A 13396-nucleotide genomic window follows, 5' to 3' on the forward strand; every position below is an offset into this window, starting at 1 on the left:
TTTGTTGTTCTCTTTCTTTGGTTTGTTATTATTTAAAATCTTTTTCATAATCCTTTCGCCTTAATTTCTTTCGCAAGAAATGATTTGTAACGTTGCTTGCAAGCATTTTGACCCCGCCTTAATCCCCTGGAGGCCAGCGTGGAAAAGATGTAAAGTCCACGCCGAATTGTTAGTTGATTAAACAGGGTGTCTACGGGACCTTGAAAACCTTGAGAAACCTTGAAAATGAACCACCCAACCTTGAAAACCTTGAAAACTATCAATTTTCTGGGAATAACCTTAAAAACCTTGAAAAGCACTATCCAGTCATTCGAAAAGTAAGAATAAGTAAAAAACCGCCTGCGGCGCAAAACCTTTATAACATTTATAGAATTCCATATTTCCCTGTTTCTGTTGCGATTCTGTTGCAACGAATGCAACATATTCTTTTATCATTAGCTGAGTTTTTGTCACTAATTTTCCTATGCATGAGCCCTAAGAAATCGGCTGTTCCCCAATTTTTAAATCGCTTCAGGGCGTCTTGGAATAAAGGCCGTTCATCAATAAAATTTCGAGGATTCCTTAAAACAACTCTTTTGGCAATTGCTTTTTGTAAAAAAAAAAATTAAAAACAAGGTGTTTTTTAGCCATTTGAAAGAGTCAAAATCATAATTTTCTCTCGTCGGCGCAAACTGTGATTGCGCCTCCTCGGTCACTGCAACAATGTAAAAATAATAGATAACCAACTACCTCTAGAAGGCACTTCTCCCAAGAGAACAACCATTGTTTTCCTATTGAAATGAGCACTCCTTTAAATAGCTCTGTGTGCAGTGCGTGTTATGCTTTTAGCTAGATTTTGACATCCACTGAATTGATAGAAAATTTGAATTGTTATTTACTGCAAATTTTGGAATTTTTTTCAAAAGATAAAGGTACCAATCTTTAGACAAATTGACTACGGATCGGCCTGATACCACTTAATCTTCATCTGGATAAATAAACGCTCATAAAATGATGTTATCTGAAAAATATATGTGTGATTTGAAGTGCGATATCTCACGAATGAAAAGTGCATGAAGGTTGCCTGATACAAAATAAACAGATGAATGTTTATAGAACAATAATATCTAATTAAAAAATTCCTTCTGTGAGGCTGCCTATAGGAAAATACACTTTTTCTAACCCAAATTTTGGAAAAATATACATCACGTGATCGATTCTGTCCAATAGAAGGTTGCAAATGAAGCAAGTTTTTATTTAATTGCACTTTTTACGATGCAAATGTCATTAATATTTTTACAACCATAACACGGATGTTTTTTGAGAATCAAGGCAAGTTGGTTATCTATTATTTTTACATCGTTGGTCACTGTAAACAATTGGTTTTGCTTCTGGTTCTTTATTTCTACAGTTGGAAGACTAGAGAGCTGGAGTATTTCTTTTTGTGGTATTGTTCTCGAGAGGGAGATAGGAATTTAACTGTGGAAGTAATTCCCCGGGCACCAAAAGCGAATAAATTTTATTTGCTGTCCTCTATTTTTCTTTCACCTACCACTGAAAAAAAACAAAAATTCCTGTAAAGAGCCATATAAACTGAGTATCAAAAAACCTTTAAAAATGCCAAAAAACCTTGAAAAACCACTTTAAAATGACCAAAAAAACCTTGAAAACCTTGAAAATCCCGAAAAAAAAGACACCCTGTTAACTGTTATCAGATAGAATAACATCTTACTTTGGCTGCGTCATCGTCTATTCAGATTCCTTTTGTTAAAAGTGATTATTGGTCGTAAAAACATTTTCTCAAAATCTGAAGCTTGGATAAAAGTCTCTTTATAAGGGTATATTTTCACTACATTTTGTCTCAGTTCAGAAAGATTTCATTTTAAAAAATGTTTGAAATTTACAAATCTATTTCAGCTTACAATCTGAAATTTTAGGAGTTGAAATTCAGTGCTTTCATAAATTTTCACTTCAAAAACTATAATCTGAATTCCAATCTACATGGAAGGAATGGCTAATTTAGGTGAAAACTTGACAGCTAGATTTCTTTCCTAAGAAGTGCTGTTTTCACCACTGATGAATCTATGAAAGTAGCTGATTTCGAATACATAATTTTTATTTTTACTGATGGGACCGATGTGCCCTAAATTTCCATATGAAAATAATCAAATTATGTTCATAATTTTCGAGAATTCAAAAGAATCTGATCAAGCATGTGAAAATATGAAATTAATATACGATGACAACAAAGAAATGAAATTATTACAGTACACACGTATAATAGAATTCCCATTGCAGCTAAGGGACCGGACCCCTTACAGACACGCTTCATTTTGAGGAAAAAAGCTTGTATTTATTCTATCTGATGATAGTTCTATGATTAAACTGAGGTGCACGCCAAAAGAAAGTTTTGCTTGCGGATTTTCCCATAAGTAAAATTAGCAATGGAAAATAGAAGGGCTTCTCAGACTACTACAAGAAATTGACAATATAGTTGAGGACTGACGAAACTAGGCATATATTTTCAATCAATAAAACGAAATGAACTATTAAAATTTGACAAAACTGTAATGAAAAGATGAAAACAAAACAGTAACATGCTCAACCTTGCATGTTAGCGTTCAAAAATACAGTGGAAAAATCATCGCTTACTTTAGTGTCTTTTCTATGTGATCTACATCCTTCACTACAGGTACAGAGAAGTGGAGCTCGTATAGTATTAAAAACGATAGCCTGTATTTAATTACATTCATGACATCACAATATTACACTTCGTTTTGTTAGCGATTTTTCAGTCTTTTCCCATCACTCCCGTAACTTGGGAAACCAATGGAGTGGAGGTTCCGTGCTCAATATTCATAATACGGCTGTTTTTAATGTCTTTTATTTTCCCTGTCATGCTTTTCGAGACATTTCATTTCAGTGTCTTTGTTTGAACTTGTGACTTACAGTTTGTATTTTTTGTTCTGATGTCAAAGAATGCGTTTCGGCCAGCCCTCCAAACTCCTCTTGCTCGTATGCCATCCGTCTTAGTTCTCCTTCAACTGGTTGCAGAGCTGGTTCCGTTTCCATGTCCCTATGAGCCTCAGAAATCAAATCTGCCTCGAAATCTCTGACTGTACTATGTCTTATAATGTGACAAAGCAATTTAAAGCATGGTTGATGATATCAAATTTTTGAACGCAAGGGCAATGTGCTGGAAAACCACGTAGTTCTTTGCCGTAAGCTTAACGCAGTTTAAGCGCATTCCTGACTGAACTCTCCTTTGTTTGCTTTGAGTGATAGGTCGTATGCTCGAGATAGATACTGATAGAGAGAGTACTCTTAGGTGCCAAATAAACGGACGGGGTTCGAATAAATGGGGGGGGGGGGGTTGGAAAATTTTTCAAATTAAATAAACGTAAACGGGAGGGACCTAATTACCGGGGGGTTGGAAAATGGACCTTTAAAAACCCTATAAAATAGGTCAAAATAGACTAAATTTAGGCTTTATAGAGTAAAACAAGGAATTTTCCTTTTTGTAGCTGGGAATTTTTTCAAAAATTAATAAACGGGGGGTCCTAATAGTAATAAGGTCCGGGGGGGGGGGGGTTGGAAAAAAATCGAAAAATTAACAAGCGGGGGGGGCGTTTATTTGGCACCTAAGAGTACAGATAACCACGGACATTGTGACTTTTGACCCGGAAAAGCATTAGTTGACCCCCTGCTCCACCTATTTTCTGGAAGAGCCCATTTCTTATCCATGAGTCTTGAGTTCAGCTCTTCGGGCTTGGAAGCCAATGGGATGGAACACCCTCTACTCCCTACCGGGTCTTGAGTGAGGTGCCCCGTAGCGGTCCCCGGTCTGGATTTTGTTCTTTTTACGCGTTCGTCGCGCTGGAAAATTTGAAAAGGTCCGCAATGTCAAGAATTTCAACTTCACCTGTCAGCTCCCACCCCACACCACACAATACACACGTGCAAGCTTTGAAGATTCTTTTTTTTAGCTTTTACAAACACAATGGCATCAGTTGCACAAACAATCTTCAGAAGTGTGACTCGTGGATCGAATGCATCAAAACAAGTCAGTATTGCAAGATGTTTATTGTCTGCAGCGACCAGCAAGTCGTATTCAACAGGTAGGTTTGCGCTCTTTTTATGCCTATGGTGGCAATCAAAAATATGTTCCATTCGGGTCCTAAAACATCTTCAAATCCAGTCGGTCGGTTGGTCAGTAGTAAATTTAGTCGGATTTTTAGGATCTAGTAAATCCCGGTGAATCAAGTCAGCAATCAACAGACATTCGGCTAAAGCTTCAGATGCATCTGGCACGACCCTGCCTATGCCCCGGACAGTCCGGGGCAAATGTCTGGGGTCTGAAAAAAATAACTTTTTCCCCGGACCTACGTCCGGGGCTCCAATTTTTGCGCTATAAATTTACCCCGGACGTATATCGCCGAGCACACTTTAAACCCCCGGACATTTTATCCAGGTCTAAAACTCACCCCCTCACTCAAAATAAAAAAACTAACTTTACTTACCTTTCTCTGTCTGATCAGGATCCATTTTTCAGCTTTCGGTTAGATTTTAGAATTTGATTGCTGAACAAACCACGCTTGAGATTTAAGGTTCAGATACAGGTCTCACACGAAACGCCAAAATCAGGACATTACAAGATCTTTTGGAAGACGGCGTTTGTCCACGGAAGAATATTTCAATGAATTAGAAAAAAGCCCGCGCGGTCAGCGATTCTATAAAAAGTGACCGCGCGGGCTGTCTGGGGCGTCCGGGGTAGTCTCTCAAAAACAAATAATACGGACCCCGGGCACGCATCAAAAAAACCCCGGACTGTCCGGGGCATAGGCAGGGTCGTCATCCGGCTGGACTTAGAATTTTTTTCAAGTTGAATAGTGACCAAAGGGGGTCTCGAACCGGGAACCTATAGGTTTCGAAACCAATGCCCTATCCACTAGGCCAAACCGGCTGCCGAAAATTCGTTATTTAGGGTTACTTATACGAAAAGGTCTTAGTACTATATCCAGACGATGTCAATCGAACGGAATCGAACGAAAATTCCAATCGAATCAATCGAACGCAATCGAACGCAATCGAATGATTGCGATTCGATTGCCGAACGCAATCGAATATCAATCGAACGTAAAATTCTGGGTAAAATTCGATTGATTCGATTGATATTCGATTACGTTCGATTGATATTCGATTACGTTCGACTGCGTTCGACAGGTGGTCGATTAAATTAGATTCCAATTTAGCTCAATTCCTTTCAATTTCGAGCGCCTCTTATTAAGTAGGTTAAGTATCAATACGATAGATAAATCAACGCAAGGAACGGGCTTTGACACACAACCTGCAGTAAACATGTGGGCCTGCATGATCTGCATTTTCTAGAATCCAGGCTAAAATGATTCATATCATCTCGTTTAACTCTTCAAATGTTGAACGAGAATCAGCGTTAATCAACAGAATCAATTAGTCGAACCAGTCGAATGCATAAGCCAACCGAACGTAGTCGAATCAATCGAACCAATCGAATCCAGGCACTAATCGAACGCAATCGAATCAATCGAGAAAATCGCGGTAATATTCGATTGGCATTCGATTGCGTTCGGCAATCGAATTTCAATCATTCGATTGCGTTCGATTGCGTTCGATTGCGTTCAATTGATTCGGCGTTCGATTCGTTCGATTGACATCGTCTGGCTATATATAAATAAGTCTGACTGACGAGTTAGGCTAACTGTTATGATTAATTACGCCGAAGAAGCAACCACACGTGTGCACCGCTGGGTGGGTGCACCGCTGGGTGGGTGCACCGCCGGCCGGGTGAGGGGTTAGGTTAGTTAACCCTATGCTACGCGCTCCGCGCGGTATATGCGCGCGTCCCACGCGGCTGGATGCATCTGAAGCATTAGCCGAATCTATCAACAGAATACGCTGCCATCTTTAATTTGCCGAACTAAATGTGCGCGCACATGTGTTAACCTTAAAGGGGCCCTTATTTTCGTCCCCCAGGATATAGACCTTTTCGCCTTTCCATCCGCCATATTGAATTGTATGCAAAAATTATGCTGGCCGAATTGCTGTAATGAAATTCCCTTAGAAAGTGTGCAAAACATATGCAAAAAGAAAGTATTAATATAAAACTTACATGCATAAATTGGCATTATATTAAAGTGTAATCTTGTAGAAGAAAGATTAAATTTGCTTCTTTTGAAAGCTAGAAATAATCAAATTCGCTCATCTCTTATAACTAGCACTTCAAAAAACTATAACATTAGACATAAACTCAAGCTGAGAAATCACCTGCGCAGGTAGAAAAATAATCCTTATTCGGCTAACGGTCTATAAATATATAAATTACTATAAGCATAATGCAACCCTGATAAAGGAGGCTCCCCTAGGGGTAACTCAAATCACGTCACAATATCACACAATGTTTTTGTCTTTAAATGCCAATCAGGAAAATCAGCAAAAAACTTGGATAATCATGCATCTCTTTGAAAAAAGGTTGTGGCTCCTTTGTAAAAGCAAAAGACACATCTGGACTTCTTTCGTACTTTTCAGTCTCTAGTTCATAGTTTTTCTGACTTTCTGGGACTTTGTATAAGTTATTTTCTATGTTTTTCAACTGATTTTCAAAAGATCGCCACCGGTGAGATTCGAACCCACTAAATGCAAAGTTCCGCTGATCAGAAACCCAACGCCCTAGCCACTGCGCAAGATTGTTTCTAACCGCTATTTATACTGATTTATATTGTACAAACTATATACAGGCTATACTATATTAAGAGAAAATCACAAAAAAGCAGTGCAGTTGGGACTTCAATACTCCTTGGTTAGAAAAAGCTGTACCTGTTTTCTTTTCTCTTTACAGAATCAACACAGATCAAAAAGCCATAAACATCAACAAATTCAACACATTTCCTCATTAGAAACTTAAATTATCTGCCATTATGACTTTCTTGAAGTCATTCCGAAATTAACCAATCAGGTTTGATATCGAATTCCTATATTGGAATTTTTTTCCGAGATTGTAAAAAAGTCGGCAAAAAAACTTTTCCCAGGGGTTTGAGGAAAAAACAGAACTGCCATCATTTGCTTTTTATATAGCCATTATGTAAATAAATAAGTTGATAATATTCAATTTAGGCCCGGAAAACCCGAGTTACAAAAACCCGAGTTACAAAAATCTGAGTTACAAAAGCCTGAGTTACAATAACCCGAGTTACAAAAACCGGAGTGACGAAAATGTCATAAGGGAACTTCTTAACTCAAAAAAGTTATGTAACTCAAATTTTTTTTTTTAATTTTGTTTTCGAGTTACGTAACTCAAAAAGAGAAATGTAAAATAAATATTTGAGTTACCTAACTCAAAAAATTATGTTACAACATTGTTTATAGAGTTATCTTAAAGTGCAACCAAGTTGGCCAAAAATTCCAGAGCAGGCTTTTCTTTTTACAAATGGTGTTTATAATCTTTGTTTGCTAGACCTTGCAGTTTCTCTATGTTTTTGCTCGAAACATATTCTCGATTGCGTAATGACCTTTTGGTGTTGCACAAAGAAATCATATAATGAATTATAGCCGTTAGAACAAATGCTTTAAATAACTGCTTGAATTATTTCATCATCATGGCTCAAAAGTTTTTCAAATGACAAACCTCTGATTACGCAATCACAAAAAAAATTTCCAAATCATGTTATCATGCTAGAAAAAAGTCCCTATCACGTTGCAATCAGGGCTGCAAGTGTTCTGGAAATACCTGAAAGTCTGGAAAATGAAGCTTGTTCTTAAAAGTCCTGGAAATCTGCTGAAAATCTTAAAAATATGTCCTGGAAAATCCTGGAAACTTTATTTTCAGATAAGTAATTATTTTGGAAAATCTTCTTAGCTCTAGCGCTTAGGGTGCAAATAATTTTAGACTGGCAGTTTCAAATGTTATGTGTCTCAGCTACTCATATAATTTTCATACTTTCAATCCGATACATTAATTATTGAGGAATTTTGATTACTTTTATATTGGAAATAAAAAAAAATGAACTGGACAGAATAGCTCAAAAAGTGCTTACTGAAATATTATTAGCATTTGACCAAGAAAAAAAATTCCCTGTAATGAAAAGGTTTTCCAAGGTGCATGTTCAGCAAAAAGGTTGTCTTCAACAAAGTAAAGCAATGAAGAAGTGAAAGCACATTGTACATTAGTGAAAAGTTTTCATGCATGCACAGAAACTATAGTCATCACAAGCAGGTAAATATCAAGTCTTCGATATCATTTAAATTTTAGCTAGATTGAAGTAAGTTGTTAATTCTATTGTTTATTTCAACCCCCTTCTCTACCAGGTTATAACATTTTATCTGATGCCATTCCATTTTATCTGATGCCATTCCATTTTATATCCATACAGGGGATAATCTATGAGAAGAATTTCCAGGAGACCTAAAATGTTTGATCACTTTTCCAAGGGGTAAAAAAGATATTCTTAAACTTCCAAGGGGGTAAACGACTGATATTAATTCGTCCACCCTCACTTTAAGACATGAAAATAATTTGTTTTGACTTGAAAAGGTACATCCCCCCTCTACCTGTATGGAAATTGTTTTGGAACAGCCCATTTAAACCAGCCTAAATCAAGTTATCACAAGTTATCACACCTACTCTGGGATGTGACTGTTAGAAAATACTTCTAAAACAAAATGAGCGACTTTTCTTTGTTACAACTAAAAATATTTTCAAAAGTCAATAAACGAGAGTTGCCCTGATTAGGACCTGGGGCTAGAAAAAAAATTAAAAATCTATAAGTCACCTCAGAGTATAGTTTATAAAAGGAATTGTTGGAATGTTAAACTTAAATTCATACGAAGGAATTTTCAAGACACTAGAATTAAGAAATCTACAGCTTTTAAGGTTTTCAACTTCAATTGTTCTTTGTATCTTACCCTAGGTAAAACGTATGAGAATATTATCGTGGAGAGTGCAGGAGAAAAGAATAATGTTGGTGTCATCCGTTTGAACCGGCCCAAAGCATTGAACGCGCTTTGCAATGCTTTGTTTGTGGATTTGGAAGATGCTTTGAATGATATGGAGAAGGATTCTAACATCGGATGTATCGTTCTTACTGGAAGTGAAAAAGCTTTCGCTGCTGGTAAGTTTAATGCTCGAATTTCTTCCTCTTTCAAGTAGATTGGTTGGACTCAACCCCACAGAGATTACATTAAATGTATTCATAAATGCAATGACTTCAATCGTTTTCAATGTCATTTTTTGTGATATCTTAAATTCGATTAGTTGATCACATATCATATTTAACCCTTTCCGTGCCATTTGACTAATATGTTGGTTATTTTGGTGTTTCAAAAAGAATGTAAAATAAAGCATCGAAATTTAGTTGAAATTACTAAAGATCCTTTTCAAAAGATAAGAACGAAGATTTATAACTTGCTGAATTTTAAAACCATTGGTTTGAATGTTTTTTTGTATGAAACCTTTTAGAAAAACGCTGTGGCAAGAAAGTTGCAAGAAAGTGGAACAGCATGAATTCAATTTTGCCAGGGAAAGGGTTAAGCTAGTTTTAATTGTAAAAGGTGAAATTCATCTGAATTCAGAATTCAGTCTAAAGGCCTTTACTGCATCCTGTTTGTAAATTATTGATGAAGCTAAAACCAGTTTTTAAGACTAAGTAAAATTTTTTTACAGGGGCTGACATCAAGGAGATGCAAAATCAAATTTTTTCTGAAGTGTTGGGTGGTGGCTTCTTGAACCATTGGAACGTCATTACACGGTGCACCAAACCTACCATCGCTGCGGTCAATGGTTTCGCTTTGGGTGGCGGTTGTGAAGTTGCAATGATGTGCGATATTATTTATGCTGGTGAAAAAGCTCGCTTTGGCCAACCCGAAATCTTACTCGGTATGAAGGAAACTAAAAGTATATTGGGCTTTTCCAGAAAAAAACTTTTACCCCCACTGTTGAGGATATTGATTTTTCGAAGTATCGAACCCCCTGGATATCCTACTTTATTAGTAAAGACTAGGATATCCACTCTTTCAAATAAGCTCAACCCCCTGGATATCCTCTTATAAAGATGCTTACCCCTGGATATCGTTTTTTTGGACCTACCTGGAGGTCCTATAAATTAACCTCTGTCCGTTCGTCCGTCCGTCCGTTCGTCCGTCCGTCTGTTACCAGCTTTTCTCAGGATTGGCTCATTAGTTTTTTCTGATTTTTGGCACAATGATGCAAAATGGCAATGCCCAAAATGTGACGGAGCCCGATTTTCGAAAAAAAATCATTTCCGGCCAAAAATGCCGGAAATATGCCGGAAAAACCGGTTTTTTGGCATTTTCTCAAGATTTCATCATTAGATTTTTCTGATTTTTTGCACAAAGATGCGTATTAGCAATGCCCAAAACTTGGCCGAGTCCAATTTTTGAGAAAAAATCTTTTCCGGTCGAAAATGCCGGAAATACGCCGGAAATCGCCGTTTTTGCAGATTTTCATTGGACTTTTTCCTTATAATTGGTTGTTTTTTCATTCAAAAACATTATTAATAGCAATGTCCACGATCAAGCATGATTCAATTGTCAATAAAACTGATTTGAAGCCGGAACTTTCTAAAAATTGCCGGAACAGCCGATTTTCGCCGGAAAAACAGTATTTCTTGAATTTCTTGAGCTGTACTTTATATTTTTTCATGAAATTTTGCACATTGATGCAAAATGTCAATACCTAAATTGTGACGAATCCCGATTTTCGAAAAAAATTCATTTCCGGCCGAAAATGCCGGAAATATACCGGAAAAACTGGATTTTTGGCATTTTCTCAAGATTTTCTCATTAGTTTTTTCTGATTTTTTGCTCAAAGATGCTTATTAACAATGCCCAAAACATGGCCGAGTCCGATTTTTGAGAAAAAATTTTTTCCGTTGGAAAATGCCTGAAATATGCCGGAAATCGCCGTTTTTCTAGATTTTCATTGGACATTTTCCTTATAATTGGTTGTTTTTTCATTCAAAAACATTTTTAATAGCAATGCCCACTATCAAGCATGTTACAATTTTCAATAAAATTGATTTTTGAAGCCGGAACTTTTTTAAAAGTTGCCGGAACAACCTATTTTCGCCGGAAAGACAGTATTTCTTGAATTTCTCGAGCTGTCCTTTATATTTTTTTATGAAATTTTGCACACTGACGCAATATGACAATACCTAAAATGTGACGGAGCCCGATTTTCGAAAAACATTTTTTTCCGGCCTAAAATGCCGGAAATATGCCGGAAAAACCGTTTTTTTTACATTTCCTCGAATTTTTATTTTTAGTTTTTTCTGATTTTTTGCAGAAAGATGCGTATGCGCAATGCACACATGGCCGAGTTCGATTTTTGAGAAAAAAAATTTTCCGGTTGAAAATTCCAGAAATCGCCGTTTTTGCAGATTTTCATTGGGTTTTTTCCTCATATTTCTATGTTTCTCACACAAAAACATTATCGATAACAATGCTCACCATCAAGCATGATTCAATTGTCAATAAAACTGATTTCGACCAGAACTTTCTATTTATTTTTTCCCTACAACCCTTCCCTCTCCCCCACCATCAATCAATGATGAATTTCTTGCGTTATGCATTTTCGCTAAACGCTATGTTTTCTGACTGATTTATTTCATTTTTCTCCTTGCATTGCTATCTAACTTTCATCATCAGGTAGGTCCATTCAGCATCTAGCTTGTTTTTCTTGAAAAGACACTTTACCCCCTGGATATCTGCTCCCTTGTAGATATTCAACCCCCTGGATATCCACTTTTAAGCAAAAATCGTTAGCCCCCTGGATATCCGATATCCTCAACAGGGGGGGGGGGCACGGACTATTTCTCGAAAAGCCCATTTAAAATGCACGGCTTTTAAACAGTGTCCCGGACAAAAAAGACAAAACAATAGAAAACCTTACAATGAAGTGAATACAGTTGCTGGAAAACCAACGGATCCGGCGAAACTCGAATTACTCACAGCCATGCCATTAGCGGGCATTTGCTCTATCATTGAGCTACGGGTCCATGTCTAAGGACTTGAACAACTTTAGACCAAACAAAGAAATTCAATCTATCGTAAACTCCATAGAGATAATGAATCAGAAGATTTTACTTTACATGAAATGAGTTCCTTTCGTTTTTAAATGGAACAGCCTATTGAACCCAACTTACAGACTTCACTTAAATCTCGACTGTTCAATGGATGCTCGAAAATTCATCCAGTCTCATCTAGCCTCAACATGAGTTCTACCCCCTAGCTACAACAAGAAAAAATCCAACAAAATCTAATTCATATTTTCCTTGAAACTAAAAGATAAAACGTAAGATCAGTAACGGTGGCTCATCTTTTTCATTTTTGGCTCACAATCTAATTCATATTTTCCTTAAAAGGTAAAACGTAAGATCAGTAACCGTGAAATAGCCATGGATTCAATATTTTGTTATGTTGTTGCTATAGGAACCATTCCAGGAGCAGGAGGCACGCAACGACTACCAAGAGCTGTTGGTAAATCCAAAGCTATGGAGATGTGTTTAACTGGAGACCCAATAACAGCACAAGAAGCTCTCCAGTTCGGTGAGTAAGTCACATCTCAAGATATTTATTTTTTGTATGGTAATCATTTTTTTTCTATTAAAATGGATGGAAGGCCATTGAAACTGGTTTATACCTTATTACACGAATATTACTAGTCATTTTATTAACACCAATTGAAAAATTTCGTTATGATAAAAACCCCCTTAATTAAAACCAGCCGTAGTGTACTTGAAAAAGCAAATAAAATTCGTGTTAATTTTTTGCGTGTTAATTTCAAGGCCGTTGAATACTTGCCTAGTAATATTCGTGTAATAAGGTAGATACCATTCCAATTTAAGTCGTTTCACACCAAAGACTAGCCTGTTAGTTAGACGAAAACCGCTTTTTTATCCCGTTTTAACAATAAAAAAATTTTAATAGTGGGAAGATGCTGGCTAACCAAAGGCTAACCAAAGGATACTCGGCGCCTTTCTGCTTGATTCCCTGGAAACAATGAGACGAAAAAAGGGGGTTGCCAAATCCAGGGTAAGAATTGACTCCCGCATGCCTTCTGATAGATAGCTATACGTAAAGGTAGCCTTTGAAACGTTCTTACTTGTGACTTGTGGGCTAAAAAGTAACATACAATTTGTAGTTGCTGCTGTTCATGCATGTCAAATGTTCTATGCCAAATTTTAAAGAAATACTAGTGTTCATGATTTAGATTGTAAGTGATAGTTTTTCTTGGAATTCTTTAAATCAAAAAAATTATGTAAAATTCTCCTAATTTACTGTCCATCTGGTTTGTAGGTTTGGTAGCAAACGTGTTCCCTGTGGATTCACTATTGGATGAAGTTGTCAAGAAAGCATCCAAGATTGC

The 13396-nt window shown here is 36.8% G+C and overlaps 1 protein-coding gene across 1 annotated transcript in view; it reads left to right on the top strand.

Annotated features, from left to right (window-relative positions):
- Positions 1–3878: 3878 nt before the first annotated feature.
- The window catches only part of LOC136821601 (enoyl-CoA hydratase, mitochondrial-like), a gene marked incomplete in the record, with an annotated part of 12612 nt that continues 3094 nt past the window's right edge, over positions 3879–13396 (top strand). The window contains 5 exon segments of the mRNA XM_067077819.1: positions 3879–4097; positions 8922–9122; positions 9674–9886; positions 12460–12576; positions 13327–13396. Coding sequence (XP_066933920.1) covers positions 3980–4097; positions 8922–9122; positions 9674–9886; positions 12460–12576; positions 13327–13396 — 719 coding nt within the window.

Source organism: Clytia hemisphaerica, unplaced genomic scaffold (assembly GCF_902728285.1).
Source record: "Clytia hemisphaerica strain Z4C2 unplaced genomic scaffold, Clytia hemisphaerica genome assembly, whole genome shotgun sequence".
NCBI lineage: Eukaryota > Metazoa > Cnidaria > Hydrozoa > Leptothecata > Clytiidae > Clytia > Clytia hemisphaerica.